Genomic DNA, 25,550 nt, shown 5'->3' with positions numbered 1-25,550 from the left:
GTGGAGTGGAACATTTGAGGAAGCTTCTTTTGCAGATCTTTAATGGTGTGCTGGAGCCAAGTCTTCCCTCTTCCTTCTTCTTCTCCGTCTTCTAGAATTTCAGGTCAGCAGCCTCTATCCTAACCTATTTTGTGCAGCCTCCCTGGTCACACTTATCTTCTCCATGTCCACCTTTATCGCAAGACTTATCTTCCTCTTTGTCCAACAGGTTTGCCATGTCAAACCACCGGACCTCCCCAACTTTGTCTCCAAACATCTCGCCATGAGCTGTCCCTCTGAAAAATCGGTTTCTTCTCTTGTCCATCCCGGTCACTTCATATTATCATGTTGCCACTACTCCATCACAAAACGTTATTTGAGCAAAGCTTAAGTTTGGAGACGATATTTGGTGAATGTTTTCACGCTGCTTTAAGCTACTGCATTCGAACAGTGCAGCCATACAGTATATGAATCAGCATAAACCAAGAGCGCACTGGAAATGTGAGCAGCCCAAAAGCAGCCCGCGCAGTCTGTCACTCAGCCAACATCTTATAGACACTTGACACACCCTCGATTTGATGTTGTCAGATGGTGAGAGTATAAAAGAAAATTTGCTCACTAGATCAACTTGGGCTTAAGCCCACCACATTTCTTAACATCTGAACCAGCCTGGCCTGAAGCAAGTGGTGAAGTTGTTATAAAACTCTGGAACTCAGCCACTTATTCAAATTCCAAATGTATTTTTTTTTATGGCGTCGTCCTGCAGAGAGCAACTATTTATGCGTAGGTTGTTCCTTTTAACTGCTTTCTCGAGCAGAATTTAGTCCTGCAGATCCCAACTGATCCTCCCTCTGTTGATGCCTGCCCCGATCACGTGCTTTGCAACCACATTAAACACTGTATTTGATGGTTTTCACGAGTGACTGTCTCTATTCATGAGCCAAAATAACTCCATTAACCCCGCACATCTTTGGAGCTCTCAAGTGCTACAGAGATTCCAGAGGAGATTTGTATATACATGGTACATGATAAAGCTGACCGAACTTATGACACTGTGGGCTGGCTCTCACAAAAGAGATCATTGTCTCGTGAAATGATGGGATATCTTTCTCCCTCCCGCCTTCCTCTACTCCATTTTGTCATCTGCTTTGTTTCCTCACAATGAAGCATGGCAGTGATACTGGCTGTATTCACACCACAACTCCACGAAAGATTGTGTCATGTGTTCAAGAGAACTTACTATTTATCATGATCTGGTGCTGCATACAGTAAGGGTAGTTGAAAGGAAAAGCTGCTGTGCAGCAGAAAATAGTTTGGTGCTCCTTCTTTGTTCAGTCACAACAGAGTGGGTTGTTGACATTGTGAGTTTCCAGTCAAATGTTTGCACTGATCAGCGTGTGATCACTGATTAGAAGCCCCATGTTCTCTTTCCAGCTGCGCTGTTTACAAGGCTGACAGGAAACATTAGCATCCCCTCCGCATCTTTCCTCAAAGTCGACCCGCGCTACGTTCAGAAAGCAAATGTGCTGGGTTCTGCTTTTCAATCATACTCCGGTAAACCGTGTTTTCGCGTGTTGAGACTGATCCGATAAACATTTCTATTCAGTTACCTGCTTGCTGCGTTCGACCTCTTGTCGGGGTGCTGCGGGGTCCATCCCCGGCTGCATTGAAGGGAGCGACGCTGATCATGTAGGTCGTGTATCCAGTCAAGTTCTTGAGCTTCACGCCACCTTCAGGCATGAATAGAGTCCGAAGCCGCTCTGTCTCATTTTTGCGCTGGAATTCCCAAAAGTAAACCTGTGGAGTGAAAAAGCTTTGAATAAGTGATTCTGTAGAGAGGAGGGCAGCAAGTGCCACCAGTGAACCGCCATGTATTCAGTCACTTTCGTCTTCTTTCATCGTAACTGAAACTACATAATCTACAGTACATTTTGTTATTATCATTCAGCATAACACTTCAACATTTTTGAAGGTGAACTATTCAACATAAGGAGTTGATATTTTAATACTCTACAGTGAAGTGAAAGTAGCACAAGGAAAATAGACTACACAATTTTCCACAACTATGCTAACTAATTTGGGGACAAATTACTGCATTACCTTGTAGTCATTGTTCCAGATAAATGATTCATAAAGTCAATCTTACTAACCACAACAGAAACATGAGTGAAAGTCAATTCAACACAGACTTCCTGTTGTCACTATCTGTCACTATTGTCACAGAAATCAGACAAGATATGACTGAAGTCATGTTGAAAGAAGTTGAATGTATAAAAGTACTTCTACAGTGTACACTACATGCCACAATGGGGGATCTTTCTATCCTACCACCATTGTTCTTCATTTCTCCTCTGGATGCCTCTGTAATGCTCCTGGAAGATTGGAAATCCTATACAGACTCACATGTGCACCTGCTCTCCTTTAGAGCAGCACTTTTGTTTAGAGAGAGAGAGAAAGATCTGCTTTTCTTTTGATATGTTTTTTTTTGTCGCCATTTTATTACATTTTCTGACACGTGATGGCTTGACTTTCATTTTTTTTTTCACCACAATAATGCCCTTTGTGCCAAGTAATGAGTATAGGACGCCATTGTAGCTTGCTTAGCTAGTTCCTTCTGAAGTTAGTGTCTCCACTGTGTCGACACCATGCGCATATGTATCGTAAAATAATTCAAAACATGATTAGTAGTGATGGGTTCACGAGCCTACATGAGACTGTTGCCCATTTTATGAACAATCAGTTCTGAGTCACGAAAATGAGGACAATATTCCATGAAGTCTCAACAGCATCCATGGGTTGATAAGGTTTCATGAAACGGTGTCCTGGTTTTCAGAGTCCACCAGGTGGCACTGTCTGCTGTGAAATGTTTGGACTTGAACAACCCCACTGTGGGACTGATAAAGGCCATATGATCTCAATAACTCATTGAAACCTCACATCATTTCTCAACCAAGACCACCATCTAGTGGCCTCTGAAAATGAATTTCACCAACCCTGCAATACTGTTTCATGATACCTCATCGACCCATCACTACTCAACAGCCATCACTAGATGAGTGTGACAAATTGTGTCCCCTTTTTACACTTCTCGGTGAACTCTGACCTTGTAACCCTGGATATCCCCATTCTGAGCGTCCACAGGAGGAGGATCCCATGTCACCTCCAACTGTGTTGCCGTAGCTGAGTGTATGGCGACGTTCTGGGGTGGGGCAGTTGGCACTGTGAAAGATCATCACAACAATATTAAAAACATAGGTACCTTCTTTAACTGCTAGAGCTAAGATATCTGGATTCTAGCGAATCCACAAAGCTCAACAACTGGCTTCTGGATTACAAGACAGGAGTGAAGTGTTGGGGAAAAATTGGGTGGTAAACTTTTGCATACCTGCTTCCCCCACAAACACCTCCTGTGGAGTGCTGACGGGTCCCTCGCCCACGGCGTTGTAGACACTCATGCGGATCTCATAGCGCTTGTGTTTACTTAGCTCTGAGGCAAGTGAAAACAAAAACAGAGTTGTTGGATTTTGAGTTGACAGCAAAGTCAGAATAAAAGATGCTGTCCATATTTTGGTTCTCGCATGGCTGTTTTGGTGTTGAGATGTGGTGCTGATCGAATTAAAAAAGAAAAAGCACATGTAGTGATTTCCCGCTCCTGATTCCAATATGAAAAGACAAGCAATAATCTTCACTTTCCTGAAAAGTCAAAAGATTTGTCATCCTTGGTACAGAATGGGAAAAAAAAGGACAGAGTTCAACAGAGTTCCTCTATTCAAACAAGACCATCCAGTTCTGAATTGTGTCCACAAATCTTTGCGTACACAGCTTCTTTAATTGTTTGCTGAAGCCAGAGAGTCAATATTTAGGTGTGAGCTCTGCACGACATTTGCCTGCTCCGAGTGAACGTGTAATTTGAGGATCCCACAGCACAACAGCGCTGCATCACTCAAAGGCCGACTTACTGTCAAGCTCGTACTGGGTCAGCGAGGAATCACTCAGGTTCCGGGTGCTGTAGGGAGCTGCAGGCAAAGAAAGGTGTGAAGTTACATTTCAATCGTGCGTTACTTCACTGTGTCAGCATCACTCAGCAAAAGTACAATTATTAGCTTTAGTGACACATGTCGAACAAGAGAATGATTCCTGGTGATCACATGAGCCAATGTTTGTATGGGAGGTGTCACGAAGGGCAGATGAAGGATTTCCTTTCATGGACACAACAGAGTCGCTGACAAATTTACTGCTGAACTTCAATTCTCCTTCGAGAAGCTGCGATGAAGTACAAGTCTAGACAAGAGCATCTGGTAATTCTGTCACAGTGCACCTCCAGTCTCCATCTGTTCTTGTATTACAGAGTCACTTGAACTCATCTGTCCGGTCAATAGTCTGCAGAGTGCTCATATATATATATATATATATATATATATATATATATATATATATATATATATATATATATATATAAAACTGAAGTGAAATGATGGAGCCATACATACATTTAAACAACAAAATATTGTTTATTTTTTGGCACAATGAATCACGATGGTGGCTATATTCAAGTTTTATATAACCTTATTTAAACTAAAGATTTTGTCTTGAATATATATATATATATATATATATATATATATATATATATCACACACAGCGGGTAGTAGAACCGAGCTGGAACTTTCAGAGCAGCACTCACCTGTGAGCTCAGCCCAGGCTGACATGCTGTTTATGGAGTGAAGAGAGTAGCTGCGAAGTCTATCGTACAGCAGCTCCCGGTATCGGATCCGAAATCCCAGTAAGATCCCGTTGAGCTTGTCCTCTGACGGTGGCTTTGAGGCACAAGTACAACAGGGATTAAATTGGAATTAATGAATTGTATTTATGTGTCCCAAGCTACTCCCTAACTATGTGCATGTCCAAGCGTTTATTTTAATGGAAAGTTTATTTACTTCAATTAATTGCCATCTGTTGTCACTCACGGTAATTGAGGTGTGAAAAGAATGAGAGTGAAGTTACCAGTGAGGAGACCCCAAGGGAGAGAACAAGCGCAGCTCTATAAACTTCAAGACTTCGCCCCATAAAAGTTCAATTGCGGCTCTGCGCCTCCTGTTTTCCCATTTATGACCAGTTATTATGCGTACCAGTAAGAGAGTGTTTTAGTAAGTGCCGACTCAGTGCGTCTCTAAAGTCACAAAGGCTTCCGTTTCTGAGACTCTAAAGAAATCTCCTCACCTGCCAGCGTATCAGCACGGATGTTGTTGTGTGCGGCGTGACTGACAGGATGGTGGGGGCTTCGTCGGGCGCTGAGGCAAGAGAGAAGAATGGATGTAAATAGACTTAATTGAGGTGAAAATGTGCGCACGCTGCTAAAGGTGTTGATGTGCAGTGGCATTCATGGAACATAAATAGATGAAAGAGGCTTGACGTAAACAGTTTAGTCAAAGTGCCTGGTGTCAGAGTGACAAGTTTACCAGCAGCGTCAACATCACCGTGTGTTTATTCCTTGTTTTATTTTATTTTTTTCCCACACACAGTTTTTCATGGGCTACTTGTATGAATAAAAACTCATTAAAACTTCAGTTATTTTTTTTCCTTTTCTTGCAGATGCTACAAAAGGTTTTAAATCAGGTCTGGTCTGCATAGAAAAATGACAAGATCACCTTAAGCATAAATACCCTCAGTACATCTGAACTTTAGCTGGAGAACATCAAGGTTTTACTCAATTACTATGATGTTTCTTTCACTCACCATCTTGTAGAGTTGTAACTGCTTCACTCTCTGGGCTGTACTCGCTGTCTCCGATGTCGTTGGTGGCTTTCACACGGAATTTGTAGGACGTGAAAGGCTTCAACCTAAAAACACAAGCAACTTTCCAGTCTGTCCTCAGACCTAAAAAGGAGCAACAGTCCTTACGAAGGAAACAAACCTAGACACTGCAAATGAAGTGGCCTCGTGGTTGACAGAGGCGGAGTGGACCGTCCAATTGCTCTCAGGCAGGATTCTCAGCTGCACTGTGTAGTACCGGACAGGGGACAGTCCATCGCTGCCCGGTACCCACGAAAGCAGAACCTGTCGGGCTTGGACGTCTTTCTGAAGCACCGCTGGGCGGCTGGTGGGCTGTGGGCGAGCTGCAGCACAAGTGTAGAGTTGCTATTTAGCTCTGACTGCATCAACGACAGTCAAATGAAGACATTTTTTCCAACTCAAACCAATGCAGTAAAACAATTGGTTTGAAACTCTTTTCATCTTGTCAGGAAGCTGGAGAACATCTGAATTATCTGCTTCCAAATTCTAGCAATTATTTTCTCTGCCTAGCGAAAGGCGGAGGCAGAGCAGCTGCGCTGAGAAAAAGTTCTCCATCGCAGTGGTTCAACTGAGAGCAGGATTTATCATCATTATGCTTGGACGGCTTGGAAGCTGTCACATGAAAGGATTTGTCACCTGCACTGCCAATACCATGCTTCCTATTGGAACGGCAGATTATCCTGCAAGGCGCTACGCTAGCTGACAACCAACTTAGGGAATGGCACTTCTTCGCAGCATTGTTGTCACTGTAGTATCCGCACGTCAGCTCCGCCAACTTGCTTTTCTATGACATCACGCCAGATTTGGCTCATCTATCACTGCGCCAGCTAATTCGCTAAGTAATTAATTTTGTGACGGACTATTACTTGCCTCGTTTTTCCGTGGTGACCACCAGCGCTTCTGCAGCTTCACCCCATCCCTTCCGTGTTTGTGCCGTGATCCTGAAGACGTAGATGGACTCTGGCCTGAGGTTGGTGACGGTATACTGCCGAGCACTGGGGTTCAAGACGTCGACGGTGGCTGCGTTGCTGTTGGTGGAGTTCAGGTGGTAGGTGATCTGGTAGGCTGGAAACAAGTCAGGGACAAATCCATCCAGGTTAGTGGACGAGAGTGGGGTGCAGGAAAAACTGCAGGACTGCAGTTGGAGAGGGAGAAATTTAAATGCCTGCCAGCTGTGGCGTCTTTCATAATGTGTTTAAAGAAATGAACTCAATGACTCATGCAGCATTTCCATATCTGCAGTAGAGCTATACATCACGTACAACTTGACTCATTGTTGTAAATCAGCATGTATCTACAAAAGTAAATTAAAAACTAGGATCAGCGCTGAAAAATGCATCGCTGACTCACTTCTGAGCAGGTGAAACTCAGGGCACCAAAAGACACAATATCTTTTTTCAGCTTTGCTGAACGCCAACTGAATGTATCATATATATAGCCGGGCTCCAGATTTCAAATAAAAATCTAATGTCTCTTCTTTGATCGGTTAAACAGCCAAATAAACAATGAAACCAAAATTGTATTTGCTCACCAGTGAGCCCAAACAAATGAGAGCAAAAACATTCTTACTGACCGAGAATGATGCCATTGGGCTGGGAGGGGGACTGCCAAATTAGCCGGACTGAAGTTGGCCTCACTTCAGGGAATAAGATGCCAACGGGAGGTCCAGGCACTGGAGGACGTCATGCGATAAGAGGACCATCAAGCTCACAGTTCACATGATGTGGACGTGCTATGACTTTTTACCATCATCCAAGGTCCTCTCCAGAATTGGGGGGGAACTGGGCCGTCCATCACCAATCCGTGTGAAAGCCAGAACCTGGATCTCATACAGCACATATTTACCCAGACCAGTCAACTGCACACTGTGCGTCGCGTTTCCCTCCACCACCCAGAAGTGAAGCGGACTGTCCGAGTCCTTCTCTTTGTACACCACCTGAAAGGGGCCAGGTGACGGGATTTTAAGAGGGACGTTTGATGACAGTAAAGGAATGTGAAGGAGACAAACCTTGTAGCCCAGAATGAGTCCATTTCTGTCTGGCTCAGGAACTTCAGACCATCGCACCAACACGCTGCTAGAAGTGGTAGCAAAGGCGGAGACATTGGTGGGTCCACAGGATGGAACTTAAAAAAGAAGAAGAAAAAAGGTTATTTTCTGACCTTTGTCTTGTGCTGTTATTCAGGTTTCATTTCTATTTAGGCCTGGATATTTGGCTTCAGAGTAATAACACACAGTTAGCAGATTTGCACATTGACACTTTGCATAGAATTTCCCCACTCTTTATGTGTTAGTGTCAGCAAACAGACTCTTGACTCCTCCACTACCCTTTGGGCCTCCAGAGATGCACAGGAAATCAAATACAAAGAGCAGGTCTTTTCTCTTTCCTGGCAGCAGTCCCTGGACAAAATGCCCCTGATTCTGAAGAATTTGCTTGAGTGTGTGGAAAAAAGGACTGCGAATTTCAGATTGGAGCCCATGTGTTCCCAATTTCCGTCAAGTGCTTATATTTCAGACTCGCCAACGTCTGTCGAGGCGAAGCGAGGCAAGAGGGAAAGTGGAGCAGTTCAAACTAAAAATCCTGGAAGGTATTTCAGAAGTGAAGCAGGTTTAACAGACGACGAAGTGCAAATACTGGTTGCGTGTCGTTTCTGGATTGTACATCGCAGTCTCTACCTTGCAAACCTTTTCATGAGTGAGAAGTTGAATAATGGTGTGCAGCATTCTTCAAAATAAAGCATCTGTTTTAAGAACTGGAGATACTGATATGGAAGGCTGTGCATCGGAAGGAAACCGGCGATACGATACATACACTGATACAGAAGTGATGATATGATGCATTGCAAGATGATATAAGTAAGACAATACATTGTGATAGTTGTTTCAGGAGACATTATTTTAGGGAAAAAAAACATTTCGTTTGAGTATGTCACTCTGGCAAAGCGCAACTCACAAAGTACATGGTGCATGCCTTTGCTATTTTGAAGGCAGTGGGTGACCATTCAGATGAAACCATCAGAAGCAAAAAAAAGATCCAAACCAAAAATAGCTTATTCAAATAGGAACACATTGTCACGTGGTGGAAAAGTTTCAATTGCCTCAAAGAAGCCCTGCTGTACGGCACTGTGCGGCACAAGGTCAGCACTGAGATGAGTTTCATTTCATAAAATCCTTCACACTGCGCATGCTAGAAAAGAGTGACCTGGAAATTCTCAGTCCATTCGGGCAGGATTTTGATCATTCCTGACCACTGCTGCATGCATGTGGGCCACATCAGTCAAAGACTCATCCTTCAGATACAAGGTGGATGTGCTGCCCCACCACATTTGTGGTGGACTTTGAAGGTAGTCAGGATCAATCCAACATCAAAGAGAACTACAGAGCAGAGTCAGGACCAGATGGAGAGGGAAACCTTTCCAGCCACATTTGTGTGTATCTTGTGATTCAGTCCAAACTGCCAAAAACAGATTTCTTAGGGGCTAATACAACAGCGATACCAACAGTGATATTAACCTTGACTCACTAAGTGTACTGCATCGAGAAAAGCATGGTGGTTAACCTATGTGAGCCTCCTAGAAAGTAAGAACTTACTTTTAGAGGCAGACCACAACCGTGAAATCCATTAATCACGCTTTTTAATGTGAGTAGATTTCACCGTTTTGATGTCAGTTCCAAAACATATTCTCCATGTCGAGGGCTGAGCAGAAACCAATTAATTGTATCAAAAGAAATCCTTCAAACTTACTTTGAATGGCGGCGGATGTTAACGAATGAGTCACATAAAAGATGTTTTGCTGTTTACTGCATTTCACACCTACCAGACTCTCTGGTTCTACCCCTGACCGGCTGGCTCCACGGTCCCACGCCGATGCCGTTGATTGCCTGGACCCTGACCTCATACTCTGTCCACTCCTCCAGGTCTTCAATGGTGAACTCTCTTTCCAGTCGATCCGTGATCACTTGGATTAACGCTCCTCTGGGCGAGCCCGCACGTGAATACTGGACCTTGTAGCCCACCTGCTCAGGGTTACCGTTGTACTCCCACTCAGGCAAAGGCTGTAATGGTCAGACAGAAAGCCAGAGGGTTGAGACACAAATTGTGGTGCTTGGAGTGTTTAACAAAGAGTGTCTCACCATCCATCTCAACCAAAGGCTGGTCTCGCTAGCGGTCCTTAAGGTGACATTGGCAGGGGCCATATCCGGGGGAGCGGGAAGGGTCTGAATCTTTCTTGACGGTTGACTTGGCGGACTGGTGCCAACGATGTTCACTTGACGCATGCGAAACCTTGTAAAAAAAGTTGTGATTAAAGGGGGTGTCATTATAGTATGTCTAGTTATTGTACAAGTAACATCCGTAAACCAGATTGGACGTAAGTCGGATGCCATTCAAAATAGCCGACGCAAGGATTATAGCTACTACTGTAGTGGTAGATCTCTGTGCGAGAGTGAGATGCTGGGATACTGTGCTGCTGTAACTGTCTACGCGATGCCAGTCTGCTACGTGCTGCGGGGCCATACATTGAATAAAAATAAAAAAAATTTAAAAAAATAATAATAATAAGCATCTGCTGGCTGTGGTCATAAGTACGGGTGGACGTAAGTCGAGCAGGTCATAAATCGGATGTTACTTGTATATTGTAAAACTAAACAAGCTATTTGGACAAGACAAGCCATTGTAACTGCAGAGTGCTAACTATGTAAAAGCATAGCATATACAGTGCTACAGGACCCACATTGGTTGCACCTCACCAGAGTGCAGTAAAAGCCCTCACCTTCTGGGCCATACATGGCTCAGCAGTCACATTAATATCGTGGCTGGTGTGTCATGCGCTATACAACAAACCCACATTGTGTGGGCTTTTTCCAATCATCTAACCCCCAGCTGGCTTTTTTTCTACTGCACTTGAGCACAGATCAAAGAACATGAATATGCTGATTATGTGGTTTATTTTCTTTTCCCCCACAAATATGTGAAGAGAAGCAGCGGAAAACTCCAGTCCAACCCAAGTGTTTAACTCCTGTGAAATGCAAAGTGGCAGCACTGATGTTTGAATCACGACAAGTACATCTGGGATGGGCCTAAGTGAAGTGTTTATATTGATTTTGATCGTGTAAACAAGCCGCAGATCTTGTGCCCCCAAACTTAAATCCAAATCAAAGGAAAAGCAGGACAAGAAAAGAGCCTTGGGGAGGGCAGACCTCGAGTAAAGCCTCAAAAGTTCTAGTTTTCTGTTGTTAACAACCAGTGAATATTCATTTGCAGCCATAACCCAAAGAAGAAAAAAATGAGAATTCTTTGCAGAAACCTCAGTAACTGTATCGCTCAAACTTTCTGCACTATAGTGCATGTGTATATGTTTCAAATTCTGAATCCATCCATGAATATACCTTTCCTCCTGATCATATTGCAACTCAAAGTATACCAAAAAACAAAACCTTTCTGGCAAAGTAGATGAGAATCCCTGGTGCTAACATGGCCAGCGTGTTAACATAGCTCCGATATCGCAGCAGTTTTGGCAATAACAAAGTCCAAACTAGTATCAGGAGTAGCCCACCTGTAGAAGGTGTAAGGGTTTAGACCTGGGACTTCCAGGGAGCGAGCATCAGGTTCATTCACCACCCGGTGGACCATCACCCAGTCCTCCGTCTCGCCAACTGCTCCCACCTGAGACCATGGCACATGAAGTTTAAATTTGAAGATAGATTTTTTAAATCTGTTGCAGACTTCATGAGCCTCACCTGGGCCTCCACCTGCCAGCGGGATATGGAGGTTTTCCCGTCATACCCAGGTTTGAAGATCAGCTTGACTGAGCGTGGACCGATGGTGGAGATGGCAATGTTGGTAGGAGGGCCAGGGAGTTCTGTGGAGGAGCAGAAAGATCAGTGAGTCTTGCTCCCAGCAGCCAGACTCATCTGTCGCCCATGGCTGCAGGTGATCCATTTACCACAGCACACTCTGGTGGACACACTGATACTGCACATAGATAACATCACAACGCTTCCATTGGAAGCAGGAGATAAAGTCACAAAAACGAATGACCATCAGGCGGGATCAAGATGTAAACAGGCTCTTGGGAAAAATGTTCAGTCGAAACCAACACGCTAGTCATTTATTTTTCATGTGTACACATGAAAAATGGACTTTGCTTTTGTTCAGAGTGAACGACTAGAAAATGACTCAATACGGGCCTCTGCCACAATAATGACCATAGTTCTACACATGCATCTTTAAAGGCAAATGTTCAAAGTGTAATGAACTCAAACGGACAGCAGAAATGCTGCAGAGTTCCTATACCACACAGGAGAGAGACAAAATGTTTGTAAATCAAAAGAGACCTGGAGAACAGAGGTTAGTCAGTTTCAAACAAACCCTGAAAGTTTCACTGAAACATGTTAAAATGGTATGATTTTTTTGTTTTTGTTTTACGAACAAGCTCTGATAATGAAAATAAAAAAAAATAAAAATAATACATATATATATATATACATACATGTATGTATGTATGTATGTATGTATGTATGTATATGTATATATATATGTATGGAATGCTAGCGTTCACATGAGCACTCTATCGCAAAAAATCAGAATCTGTGTGGTGTGGCTCTGTTAGCTGTCACAAAAAAATATCTTCATATTGACTAGTCAAATAGAGAAAATGTAAAATAAGCCTAATGGAGAAGTAAATGATGGCATGTGTCTGGACTGTGAGAGGAAATTGGAGTTCCCACAGGGAAGGCAATTCTAAGCGAAAGATTAGTTTCCCCGGAATCATTGTTTATTAGTATTCAGTTTATCCAGCACCAGGATGAATTAAAAGCGTCTTAAGCAGGAGGCAACAGTGTGGAGGTAGATAATATTAGATCAAGTAAGACAGAGCTGGAGTGTGTGTGGTGCCTCAAGGCTCAGTTCTGGAAACCCAAATTGTTCATGCTACATATTAGAGATGTATGTGAGGTGTCAGAACAAATGAGACTTGCTGTTTGCAGACGACACTAATGTTATCAACAGTGGAGAGACACACAAATCGGGAACACAGAAAAGGAAATGGATGAAAAAAAAAACTGTAAAAACCTCTGCTTCTGTTTATTAGAAAAATGTATTGCAGTAGGCAGATTAGAGAGCACATACAAATGGTTCGCTCAAGCAAGACTATTGAACTTTCCTGAGCTTGTAGAGACACAAACACTGCTGGTCATGTTTGGAGCCAGAACAGGTCTTCAACGAATAAACCAGAAACTAACTCCTGCTGAGGAGGAGAAGTTCATTCATTCACATTTATACGTGATTGAGATTTCACACTTCATCATCTGCCATGTGGGGAATGAAAATGTTTTTGTACACATTTGTGGATATTCTTGTGCGTGTGTGTGTGCTTAGTCAAACTATTGCAGTTATCTGGGGACAAGACATGAAATTCTACAAAAATCCCAGGCGCCAAGCAAATCTAACTTCTCCCTGAAAGCAGAGACTTTATTATGAGCACAAAATGGCTTCATCTTCCGTTCCTCCTTCATCGCTCTAATAAACATTAAACTGCCATTAGTGACTGAAGCGCGGAAAACCTGAGCATAAATCTGAGCTGAAGGTGTTAATGTGACACTGTAACGTACTGGAGTGTGGACAGTGGCCGAAAATTAAAGAGATACAATCGTTCCCTTGGGTGCGACGCGGCAATTTAGCCACCTATTGCTTAAATGTGTGTGTGTCTTCAACCCTAATGAAATGCAGATTAGAGGCGAAAATTATCGCCTCTAAATCTTCCGCCTGACTGATTATCGCGACAATGTTCAGCTGCACCATTAAGTCGTAAGCACACGGGTGTGTTTTCTCTGTGTAAACAGTTGCAGAGGTAATCAGAGATCCGAGGGTCGTGAAAGTGGCAACCAGATGTGCACACTCAGGATTGTCACGAATCAAACAGATGCAAATCCTTTTGTTGCACTGCATCTATTCTCGCAGCCATTTCATTTCCAAAGGGCAGGTTAGATGTGAGCGTTTTCACGGGCCATTGCAGTAGAATCCTCTTGACCCTCATTGTTTTGTGCACTGACCTGGCGGGACACCTGAAGAAATGGTGGAGGACGACAGTTGACCTTGACCTTTGGAGGTCATGCCGGCCACCTCGATGGTGTAGGTGGTAAGGGCAGTCAATCCAGTCACACGGTACTCCAACGTCACGTTGGGTAGATAGTGAGTGACTCGGGTGTTGGTGCGATTGAACTCCTCCCACGAAATCCGGTAACCTGCAACAATCCAGAGGTTAATGGCGAGAGAATCCTCTCTGGACACACAAAAAAAAAAAGCAATCAACATTTTTAGGACTCTTAGCCGGCAGCAGGCTCGGAGAAATATTAAATTAACTTCATCAAAAATTGAATGGAGCAAATTAAATCAGCCATGATTATTCCTCCCCGCGCTAAACTTAATGTGATTTGCTTCTCCGCCGGCAGCGCGTCTCACGTGATCAAGGGAGATGCAAAGCGCACTTCTTTCTTAAAATCCATAATGTGGCGTGGCAGGTCTCTGTCTCCCGAGATCGTGTCATACTCTGAAATGCTCGAAATAAGAATTCATGCACACACACGCTCCCCCTTTTGCAGCGGCTGTTTTTGTGCTGCTATGCTGTGCGTGCGATTTCTTTGAGGGTTTGATGGGAAAACTGGATAAAAAGGAACAAAAGCGTCAATTTAAATCATTCATGCGGAACATTGCTTTTTCAATTTTTCATAAAGCTGACAAAGAACAAATATAAAGGAAAAAACTAAACATTTAGTTTCACCAATACAAAGAAAGTCTTTGTGTAGTTACACAGCTTCAGAACAACTTATTTTCTGACATCCATCTTTTAGTCATATTTGAGTCGACCATTGGTTGACCATATTTGGAGTCACTGACACTTACTGCATTAGAGTTGCTTATGAAAGAAAAAGCATTTTATTTTTTTGAAGCTATGCTAGTGAAGCTTCATGAAGCAGTGCCCTCAATTTCAGTGCCCACCAGAGGGCACACGGCCCTGTAAGTCCATGGTGCCGCTAAGACACCAGGCAAAGGGACCCAGAAAAGGAATGAAAAGTACAAGGGTACTACTTTACATTTGGTTCGACAGCTGCACATGAGAAGGGCCACTGATATAAAGCAAAGCAGGATGCAGATTGATACGGATTGGCGGAAGCACCGGTCGGGAGTAGTCTACCTGAGACACCACTTGAACAGTAAGGTGCGTCAGCATCTCAAAAGAATGCTAGACAACACACCAAGGCGTTGGAACACATTTCGGCTCAAGTTTGGAAACATACAGTAAACGGTACTTCGGAAAAAAGCTGCTGGCCAAATGTGCAAAGGTCTCCCAGTGACGTAGATCCTCCACGCACTCCGGGAAAAAAAACTCTAACTTGACAAACAACCACTTTTATTCCAGACATTATCAGGCAAACCGCGTCCAGCCAGCAGCACATCTGCTGACTGGTAGATTCAGAGCGCGTCCAAGCACGTGTGACACAAATACAATAAATAAACAAATGATGAAGCGGCTGTCTGGTGTTCGGCCGAAAGCACTTCGTCCTTTCGCTAATTATTGCTTGAGGGGGAATTTCACGTCCAGCTCAGGAGCAGTCGGGCTCCGGAAGAAAAATAGTATTCATTTCAATGAACGTCTGGCTATAATTATGGATAATGAATGTACCTGTGAGGACGCCGTTCTTCTCGCTGGGCTCGCTCCAGCTGACTTTGAGTGACGTGTCCAGAATTTCGGTGAAGCTCAGGTGCCCGACGGCCCCGGGGGCTGTTTGGATGGAGAGAAATAAAATTAGTAGAGCAGAAGAAAAAGTCAGGAGAAAACTAAAGGATATTTTCATAGTTACGACAGCAAAACAAATGTGCTAAATTCCCTTCATTCGATGCCAGAGAGAGCTGTCAGTTGAGCCACAATACCAGTTGTCTCCAATTAGCTCTGAGGAAGCTTCGGTCATGGCAACTCTGACTTGATGTAGAATATTCATTAGCACTTCTCCACAACTTTGTTCAACATGAATAATAGACGTCGCCCCAGAGGAGCGGTCTCTGCCGCTGTCCACTCTGATTCGTGAGAGTTATGTCTGCGGAAAGGGAAAGTCACTTACTGTCCTCATGCGTCCTCAGCACTCGTGGCGGGCTGCGGGGACCGTCCCCCGGAGTGGTGAAGCACAGCACCGAGGTGTAATACTCGGAGAACTTCTTCAGGCCTGTCATGTATCCCACATGGACGCTGTCCTGGAAGTTGGGTCTGGCCGTTATCATGGTAACATCATGTTCTTTGCCTGGTTCCCATGCCAGAAGCTGGAACAGTAAAAGAGTGACATTTTTGCGTGGGATCCCTGACAGGCTGTACGGCTGTCCAACAAACCCAGAGGTCAAAAGATGAAATTAGTTGTAAGTGTGCTGACGCCCACAGAAGTTTATGTTATTACTGTTATGTCTCCAGCGCAGCCCTGGACCCACCGACCTCATTGGTAGAGCGAGCCACAGCATGTGTCTGCTTTGCATCAAATCAGGGACGTAATGGCTGATTCAAGTGAGTTAGGCGCTTCACATTGTTACGATCTTGATTAACACCGGTCGTGTGGGTGCATGAACAAGACTCTGTAGGAGAGTCTGATGCCTCGATGCGTCAGTCATCACTGGCAGACACGGAAGTTCTGGTTGAATCGACACCAATAAATTGGCCCTGAAATGAATCCACCTGAAGCAATGTTGGAAGTTTTTTTCCTATATATACATTAGAAAAAAAAAATACATATATACATATTTTTCTTCATATTGAGGTGTAAAACCTTTCCTGTCTCCGCACTGGACCGTGGTAGAGTGTCACAGGGGAGGTGCTGGAGCGCACACTCCAGTGTTTGATGTCCTGTTGTGGGCTGGAGCTGGGACAGGGATGAGGCGAGTCTGGGACAGAGCGTTACTTGGTTTATGACTTTGTCACAGCCAAACTGCACAGAAGCGCACATTCAGAGCTGGACACGCACCGGGCACCTCTTCACTTCTGGAGAGACGTCACTCACTCAGCAACCCCTCCCACATGCAGCGGCCACACACATAGAGGAACAGCGCACCTGCAGCAGACACTCTACATTCACTCCTACAAAAGACTATTTTAAGGCTTGGAACGCATTATTTCTTTTTCCACTCATTGTAATGGGAAAATCGGTTCAGATTTCGAACAATTCGCTTCTCGAATGCATTTCCATTCATTCTAACTAGTTTGCATCCATAATTTCTCACAGCAACAGAGTTGGAAATTTTTGGTTAATAAGCGACTCAATTCAAGTCACTATATCGTTTTGGATTGAATTATTCTAATGAGCCAATATTGTTCCTTGAATCACATCAGCGAGCTGAAACCGTGACAATAATTGAATAGTTGTTAAATGAATGGCAATACCCACAATTGTCCTGCTTTTGACAAAAGTTTCCCTGAATAGGCAGCATATTTGCTGCAGCAAAACAAAGTGTAGGGGATTTTATCTCAGACGTTTTGTCAAAATCTTTCCCTCCAATGTCCTTGTGTACAAAGCAAATTACAACAAACACATAAAGATAATAAAAAAAAAAAATAAATAATAAAAATAAATAAATAAAAAATAATCTTTGAATAAATAAGATATTGAAATTTGGCCTTGGCCATGACCTGCGAGTGAGACGTAACCCCAACTCAGTTGAGCAAGACATACAAGGAAGTGAGAGATATGAGTTTTCTCATCCGCTGTTTACAAGGTTAAAACACAAGGTGGGGCACCACTACTGCACCACCATAAGTTGTGTCACAGCACTCCTGTGTTTGGTTTGAATTTGGTGGAGGGGTTTTGAGAAACAGGAAACTACCATTGTGTAATTTATTTCATCAAAAAACTGCATTGTAATGATCACTCATTGAAGCGGTTGCTGTAACAGACTCCCACGAGGCATGTTCTTAACACAAAATGGAGAAACATGTATTCCACTACTTCCCCCACAGTGACTGTTACCCGCACTTCTGGCATGAAAAAGCACTCAGATATGTAGAACAACTGAACAGGAATAACGTGTCAACACACTTAAAAAAGCACATAGTGGGTGTGATCAAATGATAGCAGGAGGATCTCAGTGGCGGTGTGAACCGATGCAGAAACCGACCACGTTCATGACTGCGTAATGAAGACATCCATCATGACAGGCACGCTGCCCTGCAATAAAACACTGCACTAAACAATGAAACAGCACCGGAGATGAGGAGTGCTACCTCACTTTGACAAACGGGTAAGCAAAGTCCATTGCTCACACCAGTGCCAAACATCTCTCGCCCGCCACCTTCCTCCATGACACCGTGACAGGTCAGTCAATGAACACGATGGCCGGCAGCGATGATGCCACTGACCTTGTAGCCCTGGTTAATGCCGTTGATGAACTGAGGGTTCGGGGCCGTCCACGTGAAACGGATGGTTGTGGAGTTGACTGCCTCGGCCTGCACGCTGCCCGGGGCGATCGTTGGAACTGGGATGGATGAGGAAGGATGTTGAGAGAAAGACAGAGGAGGACGTGCCATTTTGATGCGTCGCCTGGGTACATCAGCTGCTTGTCAGTATTGATTGGTGCAAGTCAGGACTTGAGCTGTCTCGACACTCGGTGACACGACACCTGTGTCTGCTGACAAATATGTCTAGATATATGAAATAGACCATTCAATAGACACAAAATCCAACCTCCGCCAAGAAGGCAATGTGATCATAGTTGATCTGTCTGTGGATTCGTGGATTTCAATATGGATTTCAACATTTTCAGGAAATGCTGATAAATATTGACAGATGAAATTTTGGTTTTCCAGATTAATGCGTAGATTCTCCCACATGCTGTCCGATTGTGGTCACTGCTATCAACTATATTTCAAAAGATAAAATGGTACTTAATTGTATATATTCCTGAGTGTTTTTCTAGTTCACTGGTTTGATCAAGCGCATTAATGGAATTGACGCTTCCTTAACACTGAGCTTAAAATGAACCATTGAACTCTAAATCCAAATAAGAGATTCAGTTACAGAGAATAGGACAACACGATTCAGATTTAGAGGCCAATACTGGAAGTCAGCCACCATCTTTATCGAACAAAACTGCACATGACTGTCCACTCACCTCCCTGCAGGGTCCACTCTGTAACTTTGTGGCTGAACGTCCCTTGGCCTGCTCCGTTGTAGGCAGCCACTTCAATCTCATAGTTGGTCCAGATGATGAGATCCTCCAGCAGTAGGTTGGTCACATCCGGACTAGAGATATTTTTGATCTGGTAGTCGACCGGTAGTCCGGTGAGACGGTATCTGGAACACATTCACATTGCATGCTCGACTTGTAGTACCTCGTCATTTCTGCTAGGGAGAGACAAAGACTCAGCAAAGTGGGAGAACGGGCTGCTGTCAGGGACTGGACCTCAGAAATCCTGACAGAAGCGCAACCTAATTGCATGTTTACATGACTTTGGAACAGGCTGACTCAGCCAGTTAGAGTCAAAACAGTCACAACGTTCTGGTTTTCTCCTAGAGATGCAGATTTCTGTAACAGCCACTGACGCAGTGATGCATCATTAAAGTCCACTCTGTGAATGTGCTCCGCAGCTCATGGTCAAATAAGAAAGAAAATCATTTTTACTAAAGATTCAGAGCTGAAAAGTGTGGAAATGCGTGGAGGTCCTTACCGCACAGTGTATCCCCGCAGGATGCCGTTCTGGTGGCTTTCGGGGGGAGGTTGCCACTGGATCATTATGGACTGGTTTGTTCTGCCGCTCGCGATCACGTTCTGTGGAGGTGCACTGGGCGGCTCCTCTGGGAGAGACACCCTACAAGACATCGTAGTGTGTATAAGATGGGTGGTCGGCAAGAATCACAGCGTAACAGCAGGAGTGGTTAGTCACTTTCACGATGACAGGAAGGTAATTGTCAGACACACAAGTTCATGACACTGAAGTGATTGTGAAGTTGAAATGCTTGAGACAGCGTCTGAGGCACGAGTGATGATTTCAATGACTTGCTAATGGAACAGGCTTAAAAAGCTGAAAAAAAATAATGACACTTTGGGCCCAGAGCGGGACTTTGAAGTGTAGTTTTCATCAATGTGAAGGACTAACTGGGCTCCAAGGTCGAGGAAACGCGGTCAAATAGACGCACAACAACAGCTAACATGATCAACACTGCGACCGTGGACACTTGCATCTATAATGGGCGAGGACAGATGCAAATCCTTTCTTGATGGCCTCTATACGATCTTTTGTCGTGTCTGAGGTAGCTTTCAATTTGCATTGATCATGACTGTTGCAACGTGGTAGGCAGTGATACTTAACCCTTTATGAATAGTGCTTCACTATTTCAAACCCAGTAATGGGATTGAATTCACAGATCCAAGTCACTGTGCGCTCCTATTTTTGTTTTTTATGGAAGCAAATATTAAATATGCTTTTTTCAAGCAGTAAGCAACACAGACGTAAAATACCGAACGATGACGGGAGCTGCGCGTTTCTAGCTGACGATACACTTTGACTACTACATTCAATTGATGTTTGCTACAGATGACATCGATGCACATTAATAATCGACTGAAGAAAGCGAAAAAAGGGAGCTATACACCAGTTTTTATAATCCTTTTGATGGGTCAAGTGAAATGACACTGCTGACAAATTAAGCAACCACACTTTTCTTGAAGATTTTTGTGTTTGGTGCAGGAAGAAACGGCTCTGATTTTCTGTTCTGTGGCTTCTCTCGACAGTCAAAACTACATTGCTCTGCTGGCGCTATGGAGTGTGGAGGCGAAAGAGTGACTGCAGCAGTAAAGTGCAGCTACTACCTCAAGGTGGCCAACTGGAGACGGGACATACTGTACGGAGGGTTTGTACACTTACGCACTTAGTTTAAAAACATTAATTTAGTTTAAATGAGTAGTTTAAAAAAGGACATTTCTAGCATTTTAATTGTATTTATGATTTTATTTTTATTTTATTTAATTGCAATATATCATTTTTTTGTACATTTGTGGTGGTTAGGAATGAGAGACTTTGTATTTGTTTTTTTTATTATACTGTATGTATTAAAACGTTTCATATTTGTTTGTTACATCAAGTGTCAAAACAAAATATTGACTCTACATTCACACCACTGAGATTATGCAGAAAAAAGGCCCCAAACATGGCCAGGTAAACTGTTGAAGGTAACAAAGGGTTCAGGTTTCTTCTTAGGCTATCGTGTTAAAAATTAGCCATAGAACTTTTATATTCATGCATTAGACATTTTGTATTCATTCAATGAGAGCTGTTGTTGGCTGCTAAACGTAACGTGAAAAGTAGCGTAATCTTACTTAGTCAAAGCAACGGGAGGTAAGATTTATGTATATATTATTTTCACACTTCCTGTCACGACAGGTTTCATATTGAACAGACAGGTGTCACCAGGTCTGTCTCTCTAACTGTCAGTATTAGGAATCTCACGACCAGGTAACCTTCCCGGGGCGACCTGACCAGGGCCGCGTCCTGAGATTCAGGTATCCACACCCACATGACTACCAATTCATTTTACGGCACCTATGCTGAACTAACTCAGCAGCGATCATTTGTTATCACCATGGAAGAGGCAAGAGTTCACAGTGAAGAGTCTAAGAAGAGAAAGGCATGAATCTGACTGAGCAGGAGAACCAAGGACAACTGAAGAGCTCAGTTGCTGAAATGGCAGTCGTGTTTGCCACAGTTCAGTGTAGATTCTAGGGATGGGCGATAGCTTATGGTACACGATATACCGCCAAACACAATCTCCACGATGACAATTCTGCAGATCACAATAAATTCAATAAACACGTGGCTGACTCGCGGCATTGGACTCACATACATGAACATGACGAGACCGCAACGGCACGCCGCGCTCTCCAACTCCGTGGTGTTTGACAGCCGACGCCATTGCAGTGTGACAGTCGTGGAGAGTGTGGTGGACTTTGGTACACAACTGTAGTTTTAAACTTATTTTTAATACAGGGAACCTTTGATAATGACACTGGTCGACACTAAGTCTCTGGATCCGTGTTTATTCTGCTTTGGATCATATCAACACATGCAGGTCTCCCGCTCCGCTGGCGCCTCGGCCAAACACCGTGGTGAAAATAGCTGGATATTGAACGGACATCCACTCCAGGATTGGCTTAACTCTTGAAATACTGTTCATAAAAGGCGTTGAACTCACCGCTCGGTCTCTTTGCTAAACTGCCCCTTGCCCACATCATTGACGGCGCACATTCGGAACTGATAGGAGCGGGCTGGGATCAAGCCGTTAACAGTCACTGCAGTGGACTCGGGTTCGATGTTGGCCAATAAGATGGCCCAGGGGGCGTCTGGAGGGAAAGATGAAAGCCTTCAATACTTTGTTAATGTCAGAATTAGAAAAGAAAAGCTTCATCCGAGGAACATGCTCTGTAAACACTGCAGAAATGAAGAGAGAAAAAAAACATCTTTTGTGTCTGCAATCATTTCAAAGTTGAAGCGCAACATGAAGAAACTAAAAGTATCCTCTGGCTCAAACTTTGTACACAGTCTCTCGAACATGCAACTGCTGATTCCAATTGATGGACGTTCTTAATTAGGCTTATTGATCACCATCTGTGATTCCTTTTCAAGCCTATGAGTTGGTTTTGGGCTGAATGGTGTGTAAACTTTCTTGGGGAAAGCACATTGACTGACTCCACGCTGCCTCAAATCAAAACAAACCCAACCAATCGTTGCCGAATCCCCTGAGCTTCACAAACTTGCTCAGTGAAATCAAACCTGTTTTTAATCACTTTCTTAAAGGCAGTTGTTTCTCCTTAATAATTTGAGAAAAAAAAACCCCCAAAAAAACTGCAGTCTAAGAATCAGATACGCACCAAGAGGTGCTACAGTCAAAAAATGTCTGAGTGGATTGATGTTTTATTTTTGTGGCCTGAGACGGTAAAGTGTCCCCTGCGTCTTACCTGATACCTGAAGAAGCAATACAGTTAAATCATATGTGCTGACGTAGCAGCAAATTGAATAAAGAAGTGATTGGATATGGCTTTAATTGTGTTTTAAATGTCAGCAGCATCAATGAAGGTGTACAGCATACCAGTACAAAGTCAACTGACAGTTATGTCTAAGGGATCTAAAAGCTTTCGCTGGTGACAATTGTGGAGATCTATCTAGAATAGTACTGTGTGAACAGAGCAAACTGGTGATGAAGTTTCCCATTCACACAAATACACCCCAGCAAACGCTTCAACAAATAAAAAAAAAAAGGCATCAAGTATTGCGTACTGAAATATGACCCAAAAATATCCATGTCCCACATCAGAGTTAGAAAGCAGCAGCGAATATTACTTATGTCCCAATATCCTTATCTCTTCCTTGATATTAATGGGCACTGGGACAGGCACAGCTTACTTGGAATAAATATGAAAATGCATTTCTTCCAGGATTTACCGCTGCCAACCTCAATCCCGTCCAGCCATCTCATCTTGTTTTCAAAGTAGGTTAGCGGTGTTCCTTTCTTGGGTGTAAAAAAGTTTTCAGTTATGCCCCATAATATCTGCTATTTGAAGGGCTTCAGGCAAAAAGAACTAGCTGGTGTTGGTGCTACCACGATGAGGGGCATATCATTTTCACCGTCCGTCAGTCACTTTGTTCATTCTGAAATGTACAGATAGACTCACTGTTCTCAGAAACCTCCAGGATGTAGCGAATGAGTGGACTGTTGCCATCGAAGGGTTTGGCCCAGACCAGATCGATGGCTCTCTTCTCAGAGTTGCTCAACAAAGCGGTGGGGTTCTCCGGAGCGTGAGGCAGCTGCCTGTAGCGACAAATGAAGACGAACTTTGAAGTCCCAATCATTCTTCGTGGGGCAGCTTTATTCCCACTCTGATGTGAGTTTTACAACCAGAAGACCAGATGCATCCAGCAACACTGTCTGAAAGGACTTGCCGGCACACGGAACCAGACCGGCTGAGCGCTATTCTATTCAATAGGAGAGGGAAGCAGATAGAAGGACAATGCAGGAGGACATGAACAAATGAAGCCAAGGCTGCAGATCCCTAATCCATTCAAGCATAAAATCTGATAAACTCAGACAAATAGATACATTAAACTGAACAGCATGAATGGATTGAAACAAAGCAGCAGTGCGCCAAAAAAGGACAAGTAGGTGGACAAAGAGACACAATCAATCAGTGAAATTCAATTTGCGACAGTCAGTCGCCGTGCCAGAGTCTTACAATGGCCGCAAAGTTCTGAAGAGTTTAGAGCGAAATAAAAAGAAAAAAATTACAATAATAGACTGTGTCCTTGAAGGATCGCACATGTGTTGGGTCAGAATAAAACCATTTACAAAGACAATTTATTTTATTAAAGACAGTAAAGACGCAGCAAGGATTGATGGAAAGTGTCACATTGGCCTGTCGCATCACTTAGCCTTGTTTCATTTTCCATTTGCGCTCAGGCAAACCAAAATTGTTTTGATTCCTGTTATTCTGGCTTTTGGCCCCTCCTGACAGTGTTAAGATTCTTCTCAATGAAACCTAATGCAGTAATAAAATGGTGAGAACAGGGGGAAGCTGCGAGGCCACTGTATATTGCTAGGAGCTATCTGAGATCATTTAGGGACCTAAAGATTGTAAACTAAGGACAGATGAGGAACATGAGGCGGTTTCCCGGGAGTGTGTACACAGGCCTGGCGAATCTATACGTCAGCCTAGAACATTTTAGCTCAATGTTTTTGCAAGTGAATTGCAAATCTCTGATCCAAACCGCCGTAACCGACTATTCAGTTGAGCTGTTTTGTTTCTTACCACTTGTAAATTCCAACTTGACTAGAAGAAAGAGTGATGCAAACAAACAATATAAAATGGGGCTCATATTTACAGTTTAACATTACAGGTCATTTGTCAGTCAATCCTTACCTGACTCGCAGATGTGCACTGCGCGAGTCGTTACCGCCCACCGAGGTTACCCTGCAGGTGTAGGTGCCGATGTCACCGGACCACGTCTGGGAGATGTGGAGCGTGCCGTCTATATCCATCCGCATGCGAGGGATGGACTGGACATTGATCACCGATCCTTCCTTCTCCCAAACATGCCTGTGGGAGAAGACCACACACCAAGCATGAACATCTGTGTTGGCTTTCATTGTCAAAAAAAAGAAATTAATTGTGTTTTCAAACATGAATTGACATGAAAGAAACCTGGAACAATAATTTTGAAAAGGCAAAATTGAAAAACAGTTTTGCCATTTTACCATGTAAATCTATCAAGAAAGGTTCGCTCAATGAATAGAGTCTTGTCTCATCGAGCCAGATGAGTCATGTTAAGATGACTGAGGAGTCATATACAGGCAACACAGCTGAGCACCTGACAGCTGAAATCTCTCTGCATCTCCATTTTAAATTGACTTTCACACCTTATTTGAGGAAGTTGGTTCCATCTGGAAAGAGGCACACTTTATTCGCATTTTGTAGCATCGTACGGACTGCACAAATGCACAAGTTTGTTCTATCATCTTTGAGCTGTAACGGAATAAATAAAGTAATTCAACCCACCAGGTCAGGAGGTTTGTTAGTCAGTAATTATCCTGTAGTTACAGTGATGGTATATATCTCTGACACCACAACAGAAGCAGGCTTTGTATCTCTGCAAAATTGTTATGAAGGAAGAAACGCTCATATGATCTACAGCAGAAAGTGGAACGATAGAAGCAGAGGATTCTTGTGGCTGTGTTCAAAAGCAAAGTAAAATCACTTCTA

At 43.5% G+C, this 25,550-nt stretch overlaps 1 protein-coding gene across 7 annotated transcripts in view; it reads right to left on the bottom strand.

Moving 5' to 3' along the window:
* The window catches only part of sdk2b (sidekick cell adhesion molecule 2b), a 235,910-nt gene that overhangs the window by 19,786 nt on the left and 190,574 nt on the right, over window positions 1-25,550 (bottom strand). For all 7 annotated transcript variants that reach the window (XM_053854712.1, XM_053854715.1, XM_053854713.1 and 4 more), the window contains exons 13-37: window positions 24,711-24,887; window positions 23,469-23,605; window positions 21,992-22,139; window positions 19,471-19,611; window positions 18,915-19,096; window positions 18,163-18,278; window positions 15,890-16,085; window positions 15,454-15,552; window positions 13,823-14,014; window positions 11,510-11,631; window positions 11,326-11,435; window positions 9,905-10,055; window positions 9,589-9,826; window positions 7,781-7,896; window positions 7,519-7,708; window positions 7,346-7,444; window positions 6,643-6,837; window positions 5,894-6,095; window positions 5,716-5,819; window positions 5,200-5,270; window positions 4,664-4,796; window positions 3,939-3,995; window positions 3,365-3,466; window positions 3,083-3,198; window positions 1,590-1,776 (exon numbers count right to left, since the gene is read on the bottom strand). In XM_053854712.1, coding sequence (XP_053710687.1) covers window positions 1,590-1,776; window positions 3,083-3,198; window positions 3,365-3,466; window positions 3,939-3,995; window positions 4,664-4,796; window positions 5,200-5,270; window positions 5,716-5,819; window positions 5,894-6,095; window positions 6,643-6,837; window positions 7,346-7,444; window positions 7,519-7,708; window positions 7,781-7,896; window positions 9,589-9,826; window positions 9,905-10,055; window positions 11,326-11,435; window positions 11,510-11,631; window positions 13,823-14,014; window positions 15,454-15,552; window positions 15,890-16,085; window positions 18,163-18,278; window positions 18,915-19,096; window positions 19,471-19,611; window positions 21,992-22,139; window positions 23,469-23,605; window positions 24,711-24,887 — 3,581 coding nt within the window. The remainder of the gene's footprint in view (window positions 1-1,589; window positions 1,777-3,082; window positions 3,199-3,364; window positions 3,467-3,938; window positions 3,996-4,663; window positions 4,797-5,199; window positions 5,271-5,715; window positions 5,820-5,893; window positions 6,096-6,642; window positions 6,838-7,345; window positions 7,445-7,518; window positions 7,709-7,780; window positions 7,897-9,588; window positions 9,827-9,904; window positions 10,056-11,325; window positions 11,436-11,509; window positions 11,632-13,822; window positions 14,015-15,453; window positions 15,553-15,889; window positions 16,086-18,162; window positions 18,279-18,914; window positions 19,097-19,470; window positions 19,612-21,991; window positions 22,140-23,468; window positions 23,606-24,710; window positions 24,888-25,550) is intronic.

Source organism: Synchiropus splendidus, chromosome 1 (assembly GCF_027744825.2).
Source record: "Synchiropus splendidus isolate RoL2022-P1 chromosome 1, RoL_Sspl_1.0, whole genome shotgun sequence".
In the NCBI taxonomy this organism is placed as follows: Eukaryota; Metazoa; Chordata; class Actinopteri; order Syngnathiformes; family Callionymidae; genus Synchiropus; species Synchiropus splendidus.
The sequence above is the reverse complement of the archived record's forward strand: the minus strand, read 5'-3'. Positions and strand labels throughout refer to the sequence as shown.